Source organism: Nerophis ophidion, linkage group LG15 (genome assembly GCF_033978795.1).
Source record: "Nerophis ophidion isolate RoL-2023_Sa linkage group LG15, RoL_Noph_v1.0, whole genome shotgun sequence".
Lineage (NCBI taxonomy): Eukaryota > Metazoa > Chordata > Actinopteri > Syngnathiformes > Syngnathidae > Nerophis > Nerophis ophidion.
Genome location: NC_084625.1, coordinates 17,214,833 through 17,239,789, shown reverse-complemented (window position 1 = coordinate 17,239,789; position 24,957 = coordinate 17,214,833). Strand labels below are relative to the sequence as shown.

Below are 24,957 nucleotides of genomic sequence, written 5' to 3'. Positions count from 1 at the left end.
GACTTGAAGATGATCTGTAAAACATAATCCATGCAACATTTTGACCAAAGAACCACCACTACATGTTATGCAGACCACAAGGAAGTGTTTTACATTTAGAGAAAAAACAAAAGACTTCTTTTAACCTCTTATGGCCCAAACTGTTTGTTTACATGCTTTTTTTGATTTCTCTTTGCTATTTGGGCTTATTGGACCCTAATTAAAATAAAAACTAAAAATCATCTTTTGATATGATGTACTTAGTCCATAAGTGCACAAGTGTGTACTTCATTGTAGTGACATGCAAATATTTATTTTTACACTTTTTCCCCTCCAAATTCCATTCTATGTTATACTCTTCTGACACCAGCAGATATATAAGTATAAGTGTACATATGTCGGCATAAGACACCAATTCAGTAGTGTACACAATTTTGGAAATAGGAGCTAAAAGGTGCTGTCCACGCATGTGGCCACTAAGGTCTTTAGAGGTAATGTGCCCTATAATCCGGTGCACAATATATATATATAAATATTGAAAATATAAACCCCGTTTCCATATGAGTTGGAAAATTGTGTTAGATTTAAATATTAATGGAATACAATGATTTGCAAATCCTTTTCAACCCATATTCAATTCAATGCACTACAAAGACAAGATATTTGATGTTTAAAATCATTAACTTCATTTTTTTTTTTGCAAATAATAATTAACTTAGAACTTCATGGCTGCAACACGTGCCAAAGTAGTTGGGAAAGGGCATGTTCACCACTGTTTTAAATCACCTTTTCTTTAACAACACCCAATAAACGTTTGGGAACTGAGGAAACTAATTGTTGAAGCTTTGAAAGTGGAATTCTTTCCCATTCTTGTTTTATGTAGAGCATCAGTCGTTCAACAGTCCGGGGTCTCCGCTGTCGTATTTTACGCTTCATAATGCGCCACACATTTTCCATGGGAGACAGGTCTGGACTGCAGGCAGGCCAGGAAAGTACCCGCACTCATTTTTTATGAAGCCACGCTTTTGTAACACGTGCTGAATGTGGCTTGGCATTGTCTTGCTGAAATAAGCAGGGGCGTCCATGAAAAAGACAGCGCTTAGATGGCAGCATATGTTGTTCCAAAACCTGTATGTACCTTTCAGCATTAATGGTGCCTTCACAGATGTGTAAGTTACCCATGCCTTGGGCACTAATGCACCCCCATACCATCACAGCTGCTGGCTTTTGAACTTTGCGTCGATAACAGTCTGGATGGTCCGCTTCCCCTTTGGTCCAGATGACACGATGTCAAATATTTCCAAAACCAATTTGAAATCTGGACTCGTCAGACCACAGAATACTTTTCTACTTTGCATCAGTCCATTTTAGATGATCTCGGGCCCAGAGAAGCCGGCGGCGTTTCTGGATGTTGTTGATAAATGGCTTTCGCTTTGCATACTAGAGCTTTAACTTGCACTTACAGATGTAGCGACCAACTGTATTTAGTGACAGTGATTTTCTGAAGTGTTCCTGAGCCGCCCATGTGGTGATATCCTTTAGAGATTGATGTCGTTTTTTGATACAGTGCCGTCCGAGGAATCGAAGGTCACGGTCATTCAATGTTGGTTTCCAGCCATGCCGCTTACGTGGAGTGATTTCTCCATATTCTCTGGACCTTTTGATGATATTATGGACCGTTGATGTTGAAATCCCTAAATTTCTTGCATTTGCACTTTGAGAAACGTTGTTCTTAAACTGTTTGACTATTTGCTCACGCAGTTGTGGACAAAGGGGTTTACCTCGCCCCAATCCTTTCTCGTGAAAGACTGAGCAGTTTTTGGGAAGCTGTTTTTATGCCCAATCATGGCACCCACCTGTTCCCAATTAGCCTGCACACCTGTAGGATGTTCCACATAAGTGTTGGATGAGCATTCCTCAACTTTATCAGTATTTATTGCCACCTTTCCCAACTTATTTGTCACGTGTTGCTGGCATGAAATTCTAAAGTTAATGATTATTTGCAAAAAAGAAAATGTTTATGAGTTTGAACATCAAATATGTTGTCTTTGTAGAGCATTCAACTAAATATGGGTTGAAAAGGATTTGCAAATCATTGTATTTCGTTTATATTTACATCTAGTACAATTTCCCAACTCATATGGAAACGGGGTTTGTAGACCATTCATTGGCAGTGCGCCCTATGGTAGGGAAAATACTGTAATTATTTGACAAAAAGAAACAGTAGATATTGGGGAAAATATCCAAATTTCCAAAGGACTGGTTAATCACCGAAAAAATAACTAGACTAACAAAACGGAACCTATTGCCTCTCTGGGCCTATTGTTTCACTTTCCCTTTCCCTTGTTTAAGTATATCACATTGCTACAGCTACATAAAAAAACGTCTTTATAAATGCCAACCTACATTTCCATGAGAGACGTTCATTAAGGAAATACTCGGGCTAAATATGTCATCGGAGTCTTGCGGTCATGGGAGAAAACCCCTGGGTGAAGGCACATGAGCCAGCAAATGGTGTGGCAAATGAAACGCTTGTGCAAACAGCAGAAAGCGCACACGGAAGACAAATGGACCTATAACCTTTGAATGAGAAGAGACCACAGATGTTCATGTGTAGTCGCTGGAATCCGGCGTAAAAATCTGTTTAGAGTTGATCCTGACACTGATAAGACGACGGATGTCAGCTTGTATTTTGTCCACAGGCTTGTCAGGTTTTTAAAGCTGACATATATAATTTTGTGTGTGGTTTAACTATTGACATTTATTTTAGGATGTGTAGCGAAGCCTGTCCCCTATTAAGTGCAAATATAACAGGGCAGTTTTATGTCAGTACGGAGAGAAGTTGTTCCCCTTAGTGATGTCACGAAAAGCCACAGCTTCACACTTCTTCATAATTCTTGTCTCAAAAGTGGATCGAGCAAGTGAAGGAGATTGATTTTCCTCACATTAAATGCTCATAAACAAGGACAATTATTACAGTAAGAACTATAAAAACTTGATCAAGTCCGGACCTAAATAAAGAGGGTAAAATAAAGTAAAAGTTGAATACAAGGTAGAATAGGGTAAATGAAAGGTCAAAATAAATAAATAAATGAGAAAGGTATGAAAAAAAATACATAAAACAAGTAAATAAAAGGTAAACAAATGTAAAAGAAGGTAAATAAAAAGGTCAAAAGAAGATAAAAACGGTACAAGTGTTATGATCCGCTGCCCGGATCATGCCATATTCTAGTTTTGTTCCGTTTTTGTATCACATTCTGTTGTTTGACTTCCTTAGTTCCTGATTTATCTGGTTACCATGGTTTCTTATTAGTTTCACCTGCCCCTCGCTTTCGACGCACACCTGTTGTTGCTAATCACCCTCCTTATTTAAGCCTGCCCTCTTTCTGCATTCTTACTCGCATCCTAATTTGCTTTACATACAACAAGTGACGACTGCTAATCTATGTTTCTACTCGCTAGCTTTCGCGCTACGCCTCGTTTATCTCTAGCTCTCATGCTAGTAGTTTTTGTTTTGCCTTTTGTGCCCTTGTGCCAGTTTTTCAGTTCATAGTCTGTTTTATTAGTTAAATAAATCTTCATTTCTTCACTCCCAACTGGGTCCATTGCCCGACTGCATCCACGGAAGAACTAACCGGCATCACTATGCCAAGCAAGCGTTACAACAAGAATGTTAAAAAGGATAAATTGAAGATAAATAAGGTAAATAGAGGGTAAAGGTAAGTAAGATTAAATTAAAGTTAAAATAAAGTAAATGGCAAGTAAAATGAAGTAAGCAACAGGTAAAAGATGGTAAATAGAAGGTAAAATAAGGTAAGCAACAGGTAAAAGAAGGCAAATAAAAGGCAAAATAAGGTAAATAGAATGTAGATAAAATGTAAAGGAACGTGTACAGCGCTTACCTTTGGGCTGATACTTAAAGCGACTGTGTTGATCAGTTTGACACGTGCAAATGATTGAATGTCCAGTACTGTAAAAATGTGTTTGGACATGATAATCCATTTATTCCAAGCTATTTAAAAAATAAATCAAATGTTGGTTATAGAACATTATGTGCGCTGACCTTGACCACACATGGTCAAAAACTGTTTGTCCTCCATACAACCGCCCCCCCCCAGTGCCACCACCTGTTCCCAATTAAATAAGGCTACTATGGCAACCGCACAATAGCAACGGTCCCATCCCTTTCACAACTTCCTGGTTCTTAACAGGAAGTGGGCGGAGCAATCTGACGAAAAGGAAATTCAGCATGAGCCGAGGCCAGCAATCAATTAGGGAAAACAAAATAAAAACAATAAAAACAAATAAAGAATTTTAGCTCCAACAGAACATAAACGAAAGGTAAAAGAAGGTAGATAGAAAGTAAATAAAATGTAAAAATAAAGTTAAAAGGGTAAAATAAAGTAACTAAAAAGGTAAATGGTAGATAAAGAAGGTAAAATAGAAGGTAAAAAGGTAAAAGACTAAAAAAAAGGTTAAGGAAAGGTAAATAGACAGTAAAATGAGGTAAAAATAAAAAACAAAAAAAGGCAAAAAGAAGGTAAATAACAGGGAAAGACAGCAAATAGAAGGTAAAATAAGCTACACAGAAGGTAAATAAAAGGTAATCCATCCATCTATTTCCTGCCGCTTGTCCCTTTTGGGGTTGCTGGAGCCTATCTCAGCTGCATTCGGGCGGTAGGCAAAGTACACCCTGGACAAGTCGCCACCTCGTCGCAGTAAATAAAAGGTCAATGAAAGATAAAAGAACGTAAATAGAAGATAAAAGAAGGTAAATAGGTACAAGAAGGTGAAAATAAGTTGGACAAAAGGTAAAGGACGGTAAATAGATGGTAAAGAAGGAAAATGAACGTAAAATACAAGGTTAAAAAAAGTAAATGCTAATTACAAGGTAAAATAGGACAGGTAGAAGAAGGTAAATAACAGGTAAAAGAAGGTACATAAAAAGGAAAGGTAGGTAAATAAAATGTTAAAATAGGTCACCAAGTTATCGAAATGTAAAGAAGGTGAAATAGAAGGTAATTAGAAGATAAACAAAAAAGGTAAAAGAAATTTAAAAAAAAGGTTTAAAAATGTGTAAATGGAAGGGAAAGGAAGGTCAAATTTAAGATGAAGACAGGTAAAATAGAAGGTTAAAAAAAGTTACAGAAAGTAAATAGAAGGTAAATACTGTTGACATTTATGGCAACCAGAAAAATATTGGTTCATTTCACCTATTTTCCCTAACGTACGCCTTGAGACGATAAAGTGTGTTTTACCTGATTACTCGCTAAATCAAAAAATCTAATCTTGTTACAACAGAATTGAAAATTTATTTCTACTTACTTAAGTACAAAACAGTCTTACAGTCAATTACAGTAGACAAACGTTTTCCGCCCAATAATTTTGCGTTAGTCGCTAGCTAGCATCACCATAGCTAAAATTGCCGCAAAATATTAAAATATTTGCAATGAAGTTTGTTGGCCAGACTGCAAAAGCCTTTGTAATCTGCTTCCACACAGTCTTTACTCGTCGGACGTATTTGTTGAGGCAACAGAAGATTAACCGGCGAGGATTAGCATATCTTGCTAAGCAAGCAAAGTGTGAACCACAAATTGGAAATCCGCCCCATGTATCTCCTTTTTTGAAGCATAAACTGACATATGTGTAAAAAAAAAAAAAAAAAAAAAGGCAGAAATAATGATATAGTCTTTATGGCATGTCATGGCAAAGGACGCAACAAAAAGAAGATAGCTATTTAACGGCTAACGCAAGCTAACAGCAAAAAATAACTCAAATTGGTTGTTGTTTTTATTCCTATTTATTCACAAAAAAGACCAAAAGGAGAACCGAATAAGTAGTTTAATGCTAATAATGCTTTAACTTAAAGGCCTACTGAAATGAGATTTTCTTATGTAAACGGGGATAGCAGGTCCATTCTATGTGTCATACTTGCTCATTTCGTGATATTGCCATATTTTTGCTGAAAGGATTTAGTAGAGAACATCCACGATAAAGTTCGCAACTTTTGATCCATGATAAAAAAGCCTTGCCTTTATCGGAAATAGCAGACGATGTGCGCGTGACGTCACCGGTGTGAGGGCTCCTCACATCCTCACATTGTTTATAATCATAGCCACCGCAGCAAGAGCTATTCGGACCGAGAAAGCGACAATATACCCATTAATTTGAGCGAGGATGAAAGATTTGTGGATGAGGAAATTTAAAGTGAAGGACTAGAAAAAAAAAGAAAAATAAAGAAAAGGCGGCGGCAGTGTGAGTGTTTCAGATGTAATTAGACACATTTACTAGGATAATTCTGGAAAATCCCTTATCTGCTTATTGTTTTAATAGTGTTTTAGTGAGATTGTAAAGTCAAACCTGAAAGTCGGATGGCTGCGGTGAACGCCAGTGTCTCCGAGAGAAGCCGAGGAGCCAAGATCACAGCTGCCTTTTTGAGCTGCAGTAGGAGGAGGTATAATCCACTGATGTCTCCGGTAAGAGGCGACTTAATATCACAATTTTCCCATCCGAAAACTTGCTGGTTGATGTAGAGAAACATGTTCGCTTGACTGCTCTATGTTAAAGCTTCACAACAAACAGAGAAACACCGGCATAATGGGAGCCACCAGCAGTAAGAGCAATTCAAACCCAGAAAGCCACAATTTCCCCATTAATTTGAGCGAGGATGAAATATTCGTGGATGAGGAAATTTAAAGTGAAGGATTAGAAAACAAAAGAAAAATAAAGAAAAGGCGGCGGCAGTGTGAGTGTTTCAGATGTAATTAGACACATTTACTAGGATAATTCTGGAAAATCCCTTATCTGCTTATTGTTTTAATAGTGTTTTAGTGAGATTGTAAAGTCAAACCTGAAAGTCGGATGGCTGCGGTGAACGCCAGTGTCTCCGAGAGAAGCCGAGGAGCCAAGATCACAGCTGCCTTTTTGAGCTGCAGTAGTAGGAGGTATAATCCACTGATGTCTCCGGGAAGAGCCGATTTAATATCACAATTTTCCCATCCAAAAACTTGATGGTTGACGTAGAGAAACATGTTCGCTTGACCGCTCTATGTTAAAGCTTCACAACAAACAAAGAAACACCGGCATAATGGGAGCCACCAGCAGTAAGAGCAATTCAAACCCAGAAAGCCACAATTTCCCCATTAATTTGAGCGAGGATGAAATATTCGTGGATGAGGAAATTTAAAGTGAAGGACTAGAAAAAAAAGAAAAATAAAGAAAAGGTGGCGGCAGTGTGAGTGTTTCAGATGTAATTAGACACATTTACTAGGATAATTCGGGAAAATCCCTTATCTGCTTATTGTTTTAATAGTGTTTTAGTGAGATTGTAAAGTCAAACCTGAAAGTCGGATGGCTGCGGTGAACGCCAGTGTCTCCGAGAGAAGCCGAGGAGCCAAGATCACAGCTGCCTTTTTGAGCTGCAGTAGGAGGAGGTATAATTCACTGATGTCTCCGGTAAGAGGCGACTTAATATCACAATTTTCCCATCCAAAAACTTGCTGGTTGATGTAGAGAAACATGTTCGCTTGACTGCTCTATGTTAAAGCTTCACAACAAACAGAGAAACACCGGCATAATGGGAGCCACCAGCAGTAAGAGCAATTCAAACCCAGAAAGCCACAATTTCCCCATTAATTTGAGCGAGGATGAAATATTCGTGGATGAGGAAATTTAAAGTGAAGGATTAGAAAAAAAAAGAAAAATAAAGAAAAGGCGGCGGCAGTGTGAGTGTTTCAGATGTAATTAGACACATTTACTAGGATAATTCGGGAAAATCCCTTATCTGCTTATTGTTTTAATAGTGTTTTAGTGAGATTGTAAAGTCAAACCTGAAAGTCGGATGGCTGCGGTGAACGCCAGTGTCTCCGAGAGAAGCCGAGGAGCCAAGATCACAGCTGCCTTTTTGAGCTGCAGTAGGAGGAGGTATAATTCACTGATGTCTCCGGTAAGAGGCGACTTAATATCACAATTTTCCCATCCAAAAACTTGCTGGTTGATGTAGAGAAACATGTTCGCTTGACTGCTCTATGTTAAAGCTTCACAACAAACAGAGAAACACCGGCATAATGGGAGCCACCAGCAGTAAGAGCAATTCAAACCCAGAAAGCCACAATTTCCCCATTAATTTGAGCGAGGATGAAATATTCGTGGATGAGGAAATTTAAAGTGAAGGATTAGAAAAAAAAAGAAAAATAAAGAAAAGGCGGCGGCAGTGTGAGTGTTTCAGATGTAATTAGACACATTTACTAGGATAATTCGGGAAAATCCCTTATCTGCTTATTGTTTTAATAGTGTTTTAGTGAGATTGTAAAGTCAAACCTGAAAGTCGGATGGCTGCGGTGAACGCCAGTGTCTCCGAGAGAAGCCGAGGAGCCAAGATCACAGCTGCCTTTTTGAGCTGCAGTAGGAGGAGGTATAATTCACTGATGTCTCCGGTAAGAGCCGACTTAATATCACAATTTTCCCATCCAAAAACTTGCTGGTTGACGTAGAGAAACATGTTCGCTTGACCGCTCTATGTTAAAGCTTCACAACAAAGAGAGAAACACCGGCATAATGGGAGCCACCAGCAGTAAGAGCAATTCAAACTCAGAAAGCGACAATTTCCCCATTAATTTGAGCGAGGATGAAAGATTCGTGGATGACGATATTGATAGTGAAGGACTAGAAAAAAAAGAAAAATAAAGAAAAGGCGGCGGCAGTGTGAGTGTTTCAGATGTAATTAGACACATTTACTAGGATAATTCTGGAAGATCCCTTATCTGCTTATTGTTTTAATAGTGTTTTAGTGAGATTGTAAAGACATACCTGAAAGTCGGACGGCTGCGGTGAACACGCCAGTGTCTCCGAGAGAAGCCGAGGAGCCAAGCTCACAGCTGCCTTTTTTGACAGCTAATGCAGGAGGACGCATAATCCACTGATGTCTCCGGTAAGATATATATCACAATTTTCCCATCCAAAAACATGCTGGTTGACGCAGAGAAACATGTTCGCTTGACCGCTCTGTGTTAAAGCTTCACGACAAACAAAGAAACACCGGCTGTGTGTCTGTGCTAAAGGCAGCTGCAATCCACCGCTTTCCACCAACAGCATTCTTCTTTATAGTCTCCATTATTAATTGAACAAATTGCAAAAGATTCAGCAACACAGACGTCCAAATAACTGTGTAATTATGCGATGAAAAGAGACGACTTTTAGCCTAAGTGGTGCAGAGCTAGTATGTCCACTCCAACCAATAACGTCACAAACACGCGTCATCATTCCGCAACGTTTTCAACAAGAAACTCCGCGGGAAATTTAAAATTGTAATTTAGTAAACTAAACCGGCCGTTTTGGCATGTGTTGCAATGTTGATATTTCATCATTGATATATATATATATATATTTTTTTATTATTATTTTTTTTTTTCCCTTGGCCTCAGTCTGCACCTCCTCTCCAGGGCCCAGGCTAAGACCGATTTTTTTATTGTATTTTAATATTCTATTTTTTTCTCCCATCCCCCCTGTTTGTTTACCTTTATCTCATCTTTTTTGTAAGGGGCGCTGGAAGCCGGCAGACCCGTCAGCGATCTTGTTCTGTCTCCCTGTAATGTTTGTCTAAACATGAATGGGATTGTGCTGAAAATTTTAATTTTCCTGAAGGAACTCTCCTGACGGAATAAATAAAGTACTATCGAATCTAATCTAATCTAATCTAATCTAATATAAACTATCAGACTGCGTGGTCGGTAGTAGTGGGTTTCAGTAGGCCTTTAAATGTGAAAAGAAGACCTAGATACTTTCCTACGCACGCTAATGAAACGCCAGCACTCAGAACGCCACTTGGTGCTCCTACCTGTCTGATGGCGTACAGCAGCCGGCCGTACGAGAACACGATGACCCCGAACGGCAGCAGCAGGCAGAAGGCGAACAGGCACACCACGTAGGAGACGTTGTTGGCCGTCTGCGTGCGCCAGTCCACCGAGCACGTGGTGCCCGGACCCTCGGGGCCGTAGCGGCTCCAGCCCAGCAGTGGGGGCACGGTCCACGCCGCCGAGTAGAGCCACGAGAAGCAGATACCGCCCAGCGCCGGGCGGAAGTTTCTGCCGTCGGCCATGTTGGGCACCATCATGGTGCAGTAGCGCTCGTAGGACAGGACGGCGAGGGATATGAGCGACACGATGCCTGGGGACGAGAGAGGGACAAAAGTATTGGGACACCAAAGCCATGCTGCCGTTGTTTCTGCCACTGCTGATTGTTCTCCTGCGAGGCTCAACTGTTGTTCTGAAGTGACAAAATCAGGCCCAATCAGCGGTAATTAGTGAAGTGGATCGCCTGGGAGTCGCTTTTTGATTGGAATCAATGACAGTATGTATGGAAGTTGCAAAACACTAACCCTGACCCTCTGTTTTAAGCATTTATTAGACACATCTTCAGCCTTTCTTTCACTCACACTCATTTCTACAAAACCAGTGAAGTTGGCACATTGTGTGATTTGTAATTTGATTTTTCAGGACCAGACTTGGACAATTTAGAGTGAAAAGCAAATTGTATTTTCACTCGCGTACAAAACATTCTAACTTGGATTGTTTCCCTGGCTTCGAGATTGTGGTGGGATGGTCCGAAACTCAACTGGAGACAAAGTGGTTTTATTACAAAATGTCTATTTACCCATTAATCAAAATAGTGTAAGTTGGATTAAATTGCCCATGCAGACGGATACCGTCCTCGAGAGCAGTGGTTCTCAAAAAGGGGTACGCGTACCCCTGGGAGTACTTGAAGGTATGCCAAGGGGTACGTGAGATTTTAAAAAAAATATTCTAAAAATAGCAACAATTCAAAAATCCTTTATAAATATATTTATTGAATAATACTTCAACAAAAATATGAATGTAAGTTCATAAACTGTGAAAAGAAATGCAACAATGCAATATTCAGTGTTGACAGCCAGATTTTTTGTGGACATGTTCCATAAGTATTGATGTTAAATATTTCTTTTTTTGTGAAAAAATGTTTAGAATTAAGTTCATGAATCCAGATGGATCTCTATTACAATCCCCAAAGAGGGCACTTTAAGTTGATGATTACTTCTATGTGTAGAAATCTTTATTTATAATTGAATCACTTGTTTATTTTTCAACAAGTTTTTAGTTATTTGTATATCTTTTTTCCCAAATAGTTCAAGAAAGACCACTACGAATGAGCAATATTTTGCACTGTTATCCAATTTAATAAATCAGAAACTGATGACATAGTGCTGTATTTTAATGCTTTATCTCTTTTTTTAAACCAAAAATTTTTACTCTGATTAGGGGGTACTTGAATTGAAAAAATGTTCACAGGGGGTACATCACTGAAAAAAGGTTGAGAACCACTGCTCTAGAGGAAGCAGAATCAAACGAAAAACATGCAAATCATCTCTCTTCTCTTGGTCCACTGGCTTTTTTATATGATTCCTCATGGGTCAAGGTCGAGTTGTTTTTGCCACTGCTGGCACCAGCACAATTGTAGATCTCCTAATCATGACAAAGGGTCATAACAATTCTTAGAATGGTCAGAGTGGCCACAAACTGAACTTTTCCCCATACAGTATATCCCTTGGTTCTGAATAGAAAAAAAAAAGAAAAGAGCAGACCTCTTAGCTTTTTGACGGATCTTCCTTTTGGATTTCAACAGACACAAAATATGGTATAAATTAATCAAAATAAAGTCAGAAATTCCACTACAAGACTCTCCTGAAGGACAGTGCGACGAAGACACAACAAACTCCCTTCTTGTCTCTCATGGACACACACCTGTTGTTGTTGACTTTGGACTAGCGACTGCACAAGATCAGGGCCGTGGAACAGAGACACACTGCAAGCTTACGCACGAACATGCATGCAAAAAATATGCGCCACATATACACACCCCTGCACCCCCAACTCAACGCCCTCGACGCAAATCCAATAAGGGTCATGAAAGGATGGTCAGCGCCTGAGAGCTGCGGCCTACCGCCATAACCCCGCTCTCCCTTACCTCTGTCAGTAGATATCTCGAGATGTACGTTGTAATATGTATATGTGCTTTGCTGTGGAGGTTTTTTCCAAATCTAGACTGGGCCCCCTTAGAAGCCCAGTCTAGATTGTATATTTTTACTTATCCTTCCCCAGCGTTTTACCTTTTTCCCCATCTTTTACGGGGCGCCGTTCTGTAACCCTGTACACCAGACCTAGGCAAATTAAGGCCCGGGGGCCACTTGTGGCCCGTTGAGCTTTTCAATCTGGCCCGCTGGACATTCCCAAATATATTTTTTAGATCTTTAAGATGGAAAGTGTAGCTGCCATTATGTTGTGCAGTCATGTTTTCTAATGACCGTAAGTCTTGAACTATACAAAGTATTTCATTGGTTGGAATCTGCACTTATGGATGATATACCAGTTACTAAAGTAATCTAGTTACTATGGTCATCTAATTAGTTACTATGGTCATCTAATGAGTTACTATGGTCATCTACGTCACAGCAGCTCAGACGAGGCACCCAGCAGTGTGGGTGGATAGTGTATCCACAGACGCGGAAGAATATTTTCACAACAAAGTTCTAAAGCTTAGTGATATATCAGATATATCAGATTTTAGGTGGGTTCATTTTTTACCCTTCGCGTTCATATTTCACTGTTTTTTGCGTTTCACTTGATTGTAAAATGTGTCGATCAAAATGGTTTGTGACGTTCATATATTGTCAATATTCATAGAAAAATGTAAAATTCCATTAAGTTTTTTAAGGCGGTCTGTCATAACGTTTTTAGCATTCAATCAAACATTATTGTGAGGTTTTGTATTAGTGTTCATAAAAATAGATATACCGGCCCCCAGACACTTTTTTTTCTCTAAATGTGGCCCCAGAGTTAAAATAATTGCCCAGGCCTGCTGTACACTGTTTGTTTGTCTAATCTTGAACGAGTTTGTGCTGAAAACACAGTTTCGTCGTACAAATGTTTGTACTTGTGCAATGACAATAAAGACATCCATCTACAAACCCCGTTTCCATATGAGTTGGGAAATTGTGTTAGATGTAAATATAAACGGAATACAATGATTTGCAAATCCTTTTCAACCCATATTCAGTTGAATGCACTACAAAGACAACATATTTGATGTTCAAAGTCATAAACTTTATTTTTTTTTGCAAATAAAAATTAACTTAGAATTTCATGGCTGCAACACGTGCCAAAGTAGTTGGGAAAGGGCATGTTCACCACTGTGTTACATCGCCTTTTCTTTTAACAACACTCAATAAACGTTTGGGAACTGAGGAAACTAACTGTTGAAGCTTTGAAAGTGGAATTATTTCCCATTCTTGTTTTATGTAGAGCTTCAGTCGTTCAACAGTCCAGGGTCTCCGTTGTCCTATTTTACGGTTCATAATGCGCCACACATTTTGGATGGAAGACAGGTCTGAATTGCAGGCGGGCCAGGAAAGTACCCGCACTCTTATACTACGAAGCCACGCTGTTGTAACACGTGGCTTGGCATTGTCTTGCTGAAATAAGCGGGGGCGTCCATGATAACGTTGCTTGGATGACCACATATGTTGCTCCAAAACCTGTATGGACCATTCAGCATTAATGGTGCCTTCACAGATGTGTAAGTTACCCATGCCTTGGGCACTAATACACCCCCATACCATCACAGATGCTGGCTTTCCAACTTTGCGCCTATAACAATCCGGGTGGTTATTTTCCTCTTTGTTCCTGAGGACACCACATCCACCATTTCAAAATATAATTTGAAATGTGGACTTGTCAGACCACAGAACACTTTTTCACTTTGCATCAGTCCATCTTAGATGAGCTCGGGCCCAGCGAAGCCGGCGGCGTTCCTGGGTGTTGTTGATAAATGGCTTTCCCTTTGCATAGTAGAGTTTTAACTTGCACTTACAGATGTAACGACCAACTGTAGTTACTGACAGTGGTTTTATGAAGTGTTCCTGAGCCCATGTAGTGATATCCTTTACACACTGATGTCGGTTTTTTATAAAGTACCACCTGAGGGATTAAAAGGTCCGTAATGTCATGGCTTATGTGAAGTGATTTCTCCAGATTCTCTGAACCTTTTGATGATTTTACGGACCGTGGATGGTGAAATCCCTGAATTCCTTGCAATAGCTCGTTGAGAAATGTTGTTCTAAAACTGTTTGACAATTTGCTTACAAATAGGTGACCCTCGCCCCATCTTTGTTTGTGAATGACTGAGCATTTCACGGAAGCTGTTTTTATACCCAATCATGGCACCCACCTGTTCCCAATTAGCCTGCACACCTGTGGGATGTTCCGCATAAGTGTTTGATGAGCATTCCTCAACTTTATCAGTACTTATTGCCACCTTTCCTATCTTTTTTGTTATGTGTTGCTGGCATCAAATTCTAAAGTTAATGATTATTTGCAAAAAAATAAAATGTTTATCAGTTTGAACATCAAATATGTTGTCTTTGTAGCATATTCAACTTAATATGGGTTGAAAATGATTTGCAAATCATTGTATTCCGTTTATATTTACATCTAGAACAATTTCCCAACTCATATGGAAACGGGGTTTGTATCTATCTATCTATCTACATAGATAGATAGATGCCGACCCCTGGCTTATTGGAATCGATCAATGCTGGAAGAATATCCAGGTTCACAAGCAAGCAGAAGACATTGGAAATACTGTGTTTTAAAATAAACACCCTCAGTGTGCGTTTCTGTTCAATAATTATGCCATCGGTACTATTTTTAGCCAGTCAGTCTGCAATTAGTTGTCTTTTCTTCCTGCAACACCATGATGCCGTTGTGCGGTCACGCTCTAATTGAACACTTTGAGAGAGGAAGCTGGCACTGAGCCAACTGAAACGGTTCTGCCGCTTCTGGAACCAAGAGCCTGTTTTGAGTAATCCGTCTCTCTGTTTTTTGAGGTCATTAAAAGTCCAGTTTTTTCTTTAAAGAAATAGTTTGTACACATTTGTACTAATGACCTCCATTTTTCAGTTCAGCCTCTAAGGAAGCGCTGGTGTCCGCGGTGCTGGCACGGATTCAAACGTGTCTCGTTGCGATCGTCCATTTTTAATGGCCTCCGCCACCTAAAGCCCGATTATTCCCGGTGGCGGAATGAAGCGGCCCCTCAGCTGAGTCAGCAGAAGGCCTAATCATGGCGAAAGTGTCCGTTGCTTTTCAAGTCCATTATGGCACTAATTCTCCCCCAAAAAAGCCTTTTCTGCACCACATGCAGCGACAATCACAATCACAACTTTGTCGGCGCGAGTCAATTAGCGGGTCACTTGATTCTGATTTCAGACATCACACAAACAGGAACCGTGCTTCCTGTAATCAGGACTTTCAAAAAGGTCCTTTTTTAATCTACTTTTATTTATAAACAGCAGTAAAGTGGCAACGACAAACAAGTCTCATGTGGACTTTGACAGCCGCTGTGACTTAACATCATGCTGACATCAACACTTATTTAAATAAAGCTAAAGTTGAAGTTAAAAAAATCTATTCCAGATCCAGGTTCAAGCCTCACTTCCGCCTGTCAGGCTTGCCACTGACAGTCTGTTTGTGTTTTAGTTTATCCTCGGTGTGTGTTTAGTATTTCCTGTTTTTTTACCTGTGCGCTGTTTTCCCTCAGCTGCGGCTGATTGGCACCTGGCCACACCTGGTGTCAATCAGCCCGCTCCTATTTGAACCTGTTTTGTCCTCCAGTCGAGTGCTGGATTATTGTCATGTCGATGTCGCTCTTGTCGCTGCTACCTGTCGTGTCGTATCATGTCTTGCCAATGCAGCGTTGCGGTAAGCTTTATTTGATTGCGGTTTTTAGCTTACTGCCTTTTGTTCCCTGCTTCCAAGTTTGTTTTTCATATTACATGTACGACTTCGGTTTCCTGCTCGAGACCTGCTAGCTTCCACGCTAAGCCTTTTTGTTTTTGTTATCCGCCCACGTGCGCCCTTTTTGCTTTTACCTTTTGTTTTTATTTTTGTCTTAGTGTTTTATTAAATCATGTTTTCTCACTCTATGCCTGCCTCCATCTCTGCATCTTGGGGTTCATCACAAAGTAACTCTGACACCGCCATCCTAGTCACTGCCGTTGTGTCCTTGGGCAAAATACTTTACCCACCTGCTCCCAGCATACTTGCCAACCTTGAGACCTCCGAATTCGGGAGAAGGGCGGGGGGGTGTATATTGTCGCGTCCCGGAAGAGTTAGTGCTGCAAGGGATTCTGGGTATTTGTTCTGTTGTGTTACGGTGCAGATGTTTTCCAGAAATGTGTTTGTCATTCTTTTTTGGTGTAGGTTCACAGTGTGGCGCACATTTGTAACAGCGTTAAAGTTGTTTATACGGCCACCCTCAGTGTGACATGTATGGCTGTTGACCAAGTATGGCTTGCATTCACTTAGTGTGTTAAGGCCGCATATATTATGTGACAGTGCTGGCACGCTGTTTGTATGGAGGAGAAGCGTACGTCACTTCAGTTTGAAGAGAACGACATACTCAGTGCCTATAAGGCACGCCCCCAATATTGTTGTCCGGAAGAAATTCGTGAGTATGGTTGCCCCGGGAGATTTTCGGGAGGGGCACTGAAATTTGGGAGTCTCCCGGGAAAATCGTGAGGGTTGGAAAGTATGGCTCCCAGTGCCACCCACACTGGTTTAAATGTAGCTTAAAGATATAAATAATGGGTTTCACTATGCAAAAAGCTTTGAGTCTCTAGAGAAAAGCACTATATAAATATAATTGACTTCACTGTACGGGTATCTTGGTTATCATATTAGCGGAAACGCTCGCCCATGGTGTACAACAAAAGTAGCGGTAGAATAAGCTGTCTTGCTCCTGCTCTACCCTCATTCCGTTTGAAATATTGGAGAGTCAGAGTTGAAAAACGCGAAAAAAAATTACACATATGAGGGGTATTTTATTTGAATTAAGACAATTTATCTGCCACTAGAACAGGAAAATGTGGTTTGTCAAGACTTTGCAAAACAAGTAAAATTAGCTCACCTCAATGAACCCAAAATACCTTAAAACAAGTATATTCTCATTAATAACAAGTGCACTTTTTTTGGTAGAAAAAAAAAGGGACTTTTTTGCTCAATATGTTGAAAAATATTCTTATATTAAGTAAATGCTAGTGCCATTATCTTGACATAATGATATGCTCTCAGCATTACATTTCTTGAAACCAGCAAACTTATACTAAAAACGAATGTATTTTTCTTAATAGAAAGGCAACAAGGCAACCGCTTGTTACTCTCGGGGTCTACTAGCCGCTCAGGCAAAAATCATCTGGTCTAAAAATGCATTTTTCCATCAATAACATGACATCATCGTGCCATGTGCATGCTCTTCCAGTTAATTAGTGCGCATATATTCAGCCCGGCACATTTCTTTTTTTTTTAATTGTAATTTTGAAGAATTTATCTACATGTGCATGAACTATTTCTGTTCAAAATTGTTTGAAATGTCACATGTTAAATGTTTAAATATTAACTGTCCCTTTACTGTACTACTATATGAGTACGTGTTTTCTATTGTTTCATTTAAGATAAAACAGCAAAGTCCATTAGGCTGTCAGCGGTTTTAATTACAACACACATGTGTGTCAAAATCATAATTTTTTTTTACATGCTTGAAGTAAGAAATGATTACTTTAAAAAAGTAGTTTTATACTTGTGAGTGTTGATCACACAGCTTTGCAACACTTGATATTCTAGTTTCAAGCATGTTTTACTCAATATAGGTCATCAAATATCAGCAACAAGCTGTAATATCTTACTGAGATCATTTAGGACCAAAACCTTTAAAACAAGTAAAACACTAACATAAACATCTGCTTAGTGAGAAGAATTATCTTATCAGACAGAAAATAAGCAAATATCACCCTATTTGCATACTTGCCAACCCTCCCGGATTTTCCGGGAGACTCCCGAAGTTCAGCGCCTGTCCCGAAAACCTCCAGGGACAAATTTTCTCCCGAAAATCTCCCGAAATTCAAGCGTAGCTGGAGGCCACGCCCCCTCCAGCTCCATGCAGACAGACCTGACTCAATGTTGTGACCCTCTTAAACAGGACAATACTGCCATCTATTGTACATAGAATGTAAATATAATCTACATTTAAGTGCAGTCAAGGAACATGCATTAGGGAGTCTGTTCTGAAGCCCACAGTAAAGAGACGTAAATTCATCACGTCGCCTGGTTATTGACTCCAACCCAATATATTACACCGTCGACGAGCAAAATTAAGAAATACGCTTGCAAGTTCCAGACCGATTGGAAACAAGAATTTCAGTTTATCCAGGAGAGTTCGAAGGGGAAGGGGTGTTGCTTGTAAATTTTGTAGAACAGACTTCTCCATTGAACACGGCGGCCGAATGGATATTCAGCCATGAATGGTCAGCGAAGCACAAAGCGTCCGCAGCGCAGAATCATTCACAACCCAGTATTATGGCCTACCTCGCAAAATTGAGACCCGATGGTGTATCTTATGCTGAGACAAAGATGGCTATGCTGATAGCTGGAAGCAACATCCCGTTCTCATTTGCGGATGTCTACAACAAATCCGTGAAGGATGTTCCTTGATTCGGAGATCGCTCGCCAATACGCAAATGGCAGAACAAAGGTTACTCAAATAGTGAAAGGTAAGTGTTGTTGTTGTTTTTTAGTAACCAGCAAGCCCAGTACAGTTAGTAGATCAACTGTGTTTTTATTACTGTGTATTTGATAGGTGCCGTCTGAAATTCAAGTATTTATTTTATTTATAAATAAAATAAATATATATAGCTAGAATTCACTGAAAGTCAAGTATTTCATACATACATACATACATACATACATACATACATACATACATACATACATACATATATATATATATATATATATATATATATATATATATATATATGAAATATATATGAAATACTTGAGTCGGTAAATTATACCACTCCTCTTAACTACGCCCCCCCCACCCCACCCCTCACCCCCACCTCCCGAAATCGGAGGTCTCAAGGTTGGCAAGTATGCATATTTGAGATATTTTATCTTACTTAGATTTCAGTTTTTGCAGTGTACTTACTGTTGCGCTGCTGTCTGGATGGTTGGCCTGCAGACGGCGCTTCACGTTAGTTGTATCTTTACCAGAAAAAAATCAAAGGACAGGGATTACAACGTGTCTTGTTGTCTACCGTGGCAAAGGTGAAGCCCGTCCATATGTCTTCCCTTATCTCTCTTCCAGATTTAGAAGACATACTGAATTGAGGTGTGTAACAATTCAGTCTTGTTTTTCCAGTGAAAAGTCAAAACACGGTGCCTCGTGCCTAACCTACTTTCGATGGACACATTTTACAATCAAGTGAAACGCAACAAAACTGCAACAAAATAAACCCACCTGCAATCTGATACATCTGATATATCACAAAGCTTTAGAACTTTGTTGTAAAATCTCCTTCCCCGTCTGTGGAAACGCTTCCCGCCCACACTGCTTGGTGCCTCGTCTGAGCTGCTGTTACTTAGATGACCATAGTAACTAATTAGATTACCATAGTAACTCATCAGATTACTATAGTAATAAATAAGATGACCAAAGTAACTAATTAGATGACTATAATAACCGGTACTGTATATCATCCATAAGTGCATATTCCAACCATTGAAAGACTTAATATAGTTCAAGACTTATGGTCATTAGAAAACATCACTGCACATCATAACGGCAGCTACCCTTTCCATCTTAAACAGGGGTCTCAAACTAACTTTACCTGGGCGCCACTGGATGCAGAAACCGGTTGAGGCTGGGCCGCAAGTAAAGATTGCTTAAAAAAATCTAACGTGCACTTTTTAATGAATTCACCTTCTTTGAATGACTTTTCCGCCCTCGCAACATACTTTCCAACTCTCGCGATCTTTCCAGGAAACACCCGAATATCAGTGACCCTCCCGACAATCTCCCGGGGCAGACATTCTCCCGGTTTTCACCCGCACAACAATATTAAGGGCGTGCCGTGATGGCAATGCCTTTGGCGTACTCTGCTACCTGTCGTCTCGTCCGCTTTTCCGTCATACAGACAGACAGTGTGCCGGTCCAGTCACATGTTGTATGAGGCTTCTGCAGACCTACGGAAGTGGCTGCAAGACATACTTGATCAACAGCCATACAGGTCACACTGAGGGTGGCCGTATAAACAACTTTATCACTGTTACAAATATGACAAACACATTTTGGGAGAACATCCGCACCGTAACAACATAAACACAACATAAAAAATACCCAGAATCCAATGCAGCCCTAACTTTTCCGGGCTACAATAGGGGGCGGGGGTGTATATTGTAGCCCGGAAAAGTTAGGGCTGCATTGGATTCTGGGTATTTGTTCTGTTGTGTTTATGTTGTGTTACGGTGCGGATGTTCTCCCATGTGTTTGTCAATCTTGTTTGGTGTGGGTTCACAGTGTGGCGCATATTTGCAAAAGTGTTAAAGTTGTTTATACGGCCACCCTCAGTGTGACCTGTGTGGCTGTTGATCAATTATGTCTAGCAGTCGCTTATTGTGTCTACAGAAGCTAAATACAACATGTGGCTGTACTGGCAGGCTGTATGTACAGGTTGTAGAGGACGCTTAAAGGCAGTGTCTCCATTGTGCCCCCTTAATGTTGTTGATTCGGTGAAATTCGGGAGAATGATTACCCCTTGAGGGGCACTGGAAATTGGGAGTCTCACGGAAATATTAAGGGTATACATGTATAACGCTGTAAAGCGCCATTCATGTAAAACTTGCAGGCCGCACAAACATTAAATCTTCATATTAAGGTGCGGGCCGCAAAATCACGGGCGTGTTTGAGACCGTTGATCTAAAACAATTATTTGGGAATGTCCGGCGGGCCAGATTGAAAAGCTCGACAGGCTGCATTCGGTCTGCCTTGAACGAATAACTATTTAGTCTTAACCCCGTGTCAGCCCCACTAACCCATCGTTTAAGTTTCCCCTCCTTGGATATGTTTTTACACGGGCCAGTGCGCCGTCTATTTCTTGAGTCTCCGACTCTTTGCTCGGTAAGGACTCATTGATCGTTTATAAACGGAGTCTGGAGAGGAAGTAACGTCCGGAACAACGTGCCACAGCCAGCATCAAAACAACCGGTTTCCACTCGGAGGTAACCACTAGAACAGGGGTCGGCAACCTTTACCACTCAAAGAGCCATTTCGACCCGTTTCACAAAATGAGGAAGACAATGAGAGCCGCAATTATTCTCGCCAATATCTGCTGGTGGTCACCCAGATGACAAGAATAGGGGCATGCTATGAAGCCATTGCCTTAAACACCTTCTACAACATGTACAAACTGCTTGCCAGTTCAGCAAGATGTGAGAGGCTTCCGCAGATGCACGCACACGGCTGGAAGGCATACTGGGTGACACAGAGTACACTGACGGTTGTGATATAAACAACTTTAACACTCCTACTAATATGCGCCACATTGTGAACCCACACAAAAGAAGAATGACAAACACATTTCGGGAGAAAATCCTCACAGTAACACAACATCAACGCAACACAACAAATACCCAGAATCCTTTGCATCCATGATACTCCAGACTATGTTATACACCCTGCGAGCACCAAACCCCACCCACCTCAACCACGCAGGGAGGGGGTTTGGTTCTCGCGGGGTGTATAACAGTCAGGAAGTGTCAGTAGGGCAGCAGCCTAAGCAGGGAAGCCCAGACTTCCCTCTCCCCAGCCACTTCGGCCAGCTCCCAAGACGTCCCAGGCCAGCTGGGAGAGATAGTCTTCCCAACGTGTCCTGGGTCCTAGGGAGGCGTTCGGGTGGCATCCTGACCAGATGCCCGAACCACCCCATCTGGCTCCTCTCGATGTGGAGGAGCAGCGGCTTTACTTTGAGCTTTTCCTGGATGACAAAGCTTCTCACCCTATCTCTGAGGGAGAGTCCCAGCACCCGGCGAAGGAAATTCATTTCGGCCACTTGTACCCGGGATCTTGTCCTTTCGGCCATAACCCAAAGCTCAAGACCATAGGTGAGGATGGGAACGTAGATCGACCGGTAAATTGAGAGCTTTGCCTTCCGGCTCAGCTACTTCTTCACGGCAACATAGCAATGTTGAGCGACGGTTTTGGATAATGCCTGGAAGAAGGGCAGCTTGGTGGGATATTTTTGACGAGTGTGTTGTGCCAGAGGAATGGCAAGAGAACTTTCGAATGTCCAGGTCCGTTGTGATTCTACTTAGCGAAAAATGTTGTTCATTCGCTGAAGGGGAATCAACGAGAATGCGGGCTAAAAAAGGTAGCGTGTTCTTTGTATTACTTGGCCGACCAGGGAAGACTTCGGAAAACAGCGAATGCATTTGGACTGGCAAAGCAGACTGTATCAGTTATTTTCTGCCATGTAAGTCGAGCGATTACTCAACGTCTAGTTTTGTACTACCTAACTACTGTAAAGTCATGAAGAAGCCGCCAAACGAACGGTCAGTGAGTCAACCGCCAATTTCAGCCTCCAAGCACAGGTCGGATTGCAAGAATGGACCATGAAGGTGAAGACAAAATAGTGAGTAGTAGAGATGCGTGGATAGGCAATTATACCATCCGCAACCGCATCACTAAAGTCATCATCCACCCGCCACCCACCCGAACCAACATTTCATCAAAGCCACACCCGCCCGTTGTTATATATCAAATATAGATGATGCAAGGCATTAGTGAGGTTAGAAAGTGTAACTCCCTCCAAATAGCACAGACACAATGGCTTTCTTGAACTGATTTATTTGAAGGCTTACTTTCCCTTCAAATTCACCGTGAAAACTGTAATAAATAAAGCATGTTACAAACGAAAAATAATAACATGCACAGCATGTGGATCAAACATTTTACCAAGTAAAATACCAACAAATGACAAATACCTCGTTGGCCACACCCGGAAGTAGCTTCCTTACATCCGTTGACAGACCAAACGAGACACTTCAAAATAAAAGTATGCTCACATACTGTTTCAAAGAGTGCTGCTCATTTTTCGTAAATGGGTAACAACATTTAACTATTTATAAATGGTTGATTTATATAGGTTAGTAAGGTAAAGTGTTGTATCTGACAAGTTTGGGCTACCTTGTTTCTGCAGCCTTCATCAGAGGTGTCACGTGATGTTAGCGTGACGTCGTCTGTGACGTGTTACATGGATTGTACCAGCAAGAGTTGTCAGGTACAACACTTTACCTACTAGCCTATATAAATCAACCATTTATAAATACACGTCAGTAGGCTAAATGAACCTCTTCAACATAATATTTAACTATGTATAATGTAGCGGCTGGCTACGGGGTGTTAGCCAATGACTTTGGCTGGGGGGCGGGACTTCCGGGAGAGATAGGGAAGTGACGTTTTCGACAGGAAGTGAGAGTTCGAGTTGTCCCGGGAAAAGCGTTAGAGACATGAGAGCTGTTGTGTGGTTGTATTACATCTTACGAAGAAGTTGTATGAGCCTACATTCCTGGGATTATTACAATATATATTTCCGAATTGGTTCAACCGCCACCCGCCCGAATCTATTTAAAATCTATTTTTTCATCAGGTCACCCGCCCGACTCCGCGGTTGTGACCGCAAACTGCGCATCTCTAGTGAGTAGTGTCCTGACCAGATATCTAGATCCCGAGACTGATTGTTGTAAAATGTTCATCACATTTACTTACACACGACCATTAAAGATTTGATTCATTTATGATGTCTCAGGTGTGATTCACTACAAGAGGGGACCAACAGCACACTGGATTCCAGGTAATTGAAATACCACAACACTGGATATTGTTCAAATAAGTTAATTTAAAGAACTTGCACACAAAGCAACACTGGAGGTGACTATGAGGTGTACTCGGTCGCGATGTGGCGGAGGACGGAGGACGGAGGAGGTCCTAAACGGTGGCATTGTGTGTGTGTGGACCAGGATAAGGTTAGGTGGGATTTACCCTCAGTGTAAAGGCACCCTTGGCTTCGCACGTAGCCTCCATTGAGCGGTCGTAGTTTCACTACAAAGCAGCCCATTTGACAGCACATTTACTAATGGCAGAAAGGTCGTTGGCCATTTCACGCAAATTGAACATTGCCTGCACAAGCCACAAGAAAGACACGCCAATGGGATGGAACATCGCCCTGAAGATGATCAAGAGTGTTCAGAGGAATCACAATATCTTGGCTCAGCGAGCAAACGCCGTCACCAAGAACACTGCAGCTGAGCTGGAGAAACTAAAGAAGCCGGAGACAGTGTTGGAGCACTGCAGCTCATTTTTGATTGTCATTTATCGCAGGTTTGTCCTTAAATCAGGGGTCACCAACGTCAGGCCAGATGAGTCGCGCGCTGGCCTGTTCTAAAAATAGTTCAAATAGCAGCACTTACCAGTGAGCTGCCTCCATTTTTTAAATTGTATTTATTTACCAGCAAGCTGGTCTCGCTTTGCTCGACATTTTTGATTCTAAGAGAGACAAAAATCAAATAGAATTTGAAAATCCAAGAAAATATTTTAAAGACTTGGTCTTCACTTGTTTAAATAAAACGTTACAGTTTCTATAGGGTCCTTTGGCCAATTGCAAAAGGACTCCCACAGGGAGTCCTTTTGCAATGGGCCTGGCGGACCCTAAATTAAAGACCCTCATCTCTATATTTGAAGCAGACCCAATGTTTAAATCGATTAATAGTTTGGCATTGCTTGTGTCACGCCCATGAGATCATGTTTCGTTTTTGTCATGTTTGTTTATTTTTTTGGACACCTATTTCCCGCTTTTGCACTTCCTTGTTTCTCTTATCTCCATAGCAACTCATTAGTTTCCACCTTGTCTTCAAGTCACGCCGCTGTCCTCAGTTCTCAAACCTGTTTGTAATCATCATAGCTATTATTTAAGCCACAGTTACAAGGTAGTCAGGCTGGCAACTTCATTTTCCTCATCTACCTTCATGCCATGCTACTCTGTTTATTAGGCTGTCCATGCCA

General features: G+C 40.9%; 1 protein-coding gene across 1 annotated transcript in view; it reads right to left on the bottom strand.

The window, feature by feature from the left end:
- Window positions 1-24,957, bottom strand: part of tmtopsb (teleost multiple tissue opsin b) — a 97,872-nt gene that overhangs the window by 36,901 nt on the left and 36,014 nt on the right. Inside the window, exon 2 of the mRNA XM_061921566.1 lies at window positions 9,815-10,143. Within this exon, the coding sequence (XP_061777550.1) occupies window positions 9,815-10,143 (329 nt within the window). The remainder of the gene's footprint in view (window positions 1-9,814; window positions 10,144-24,957) is intronic.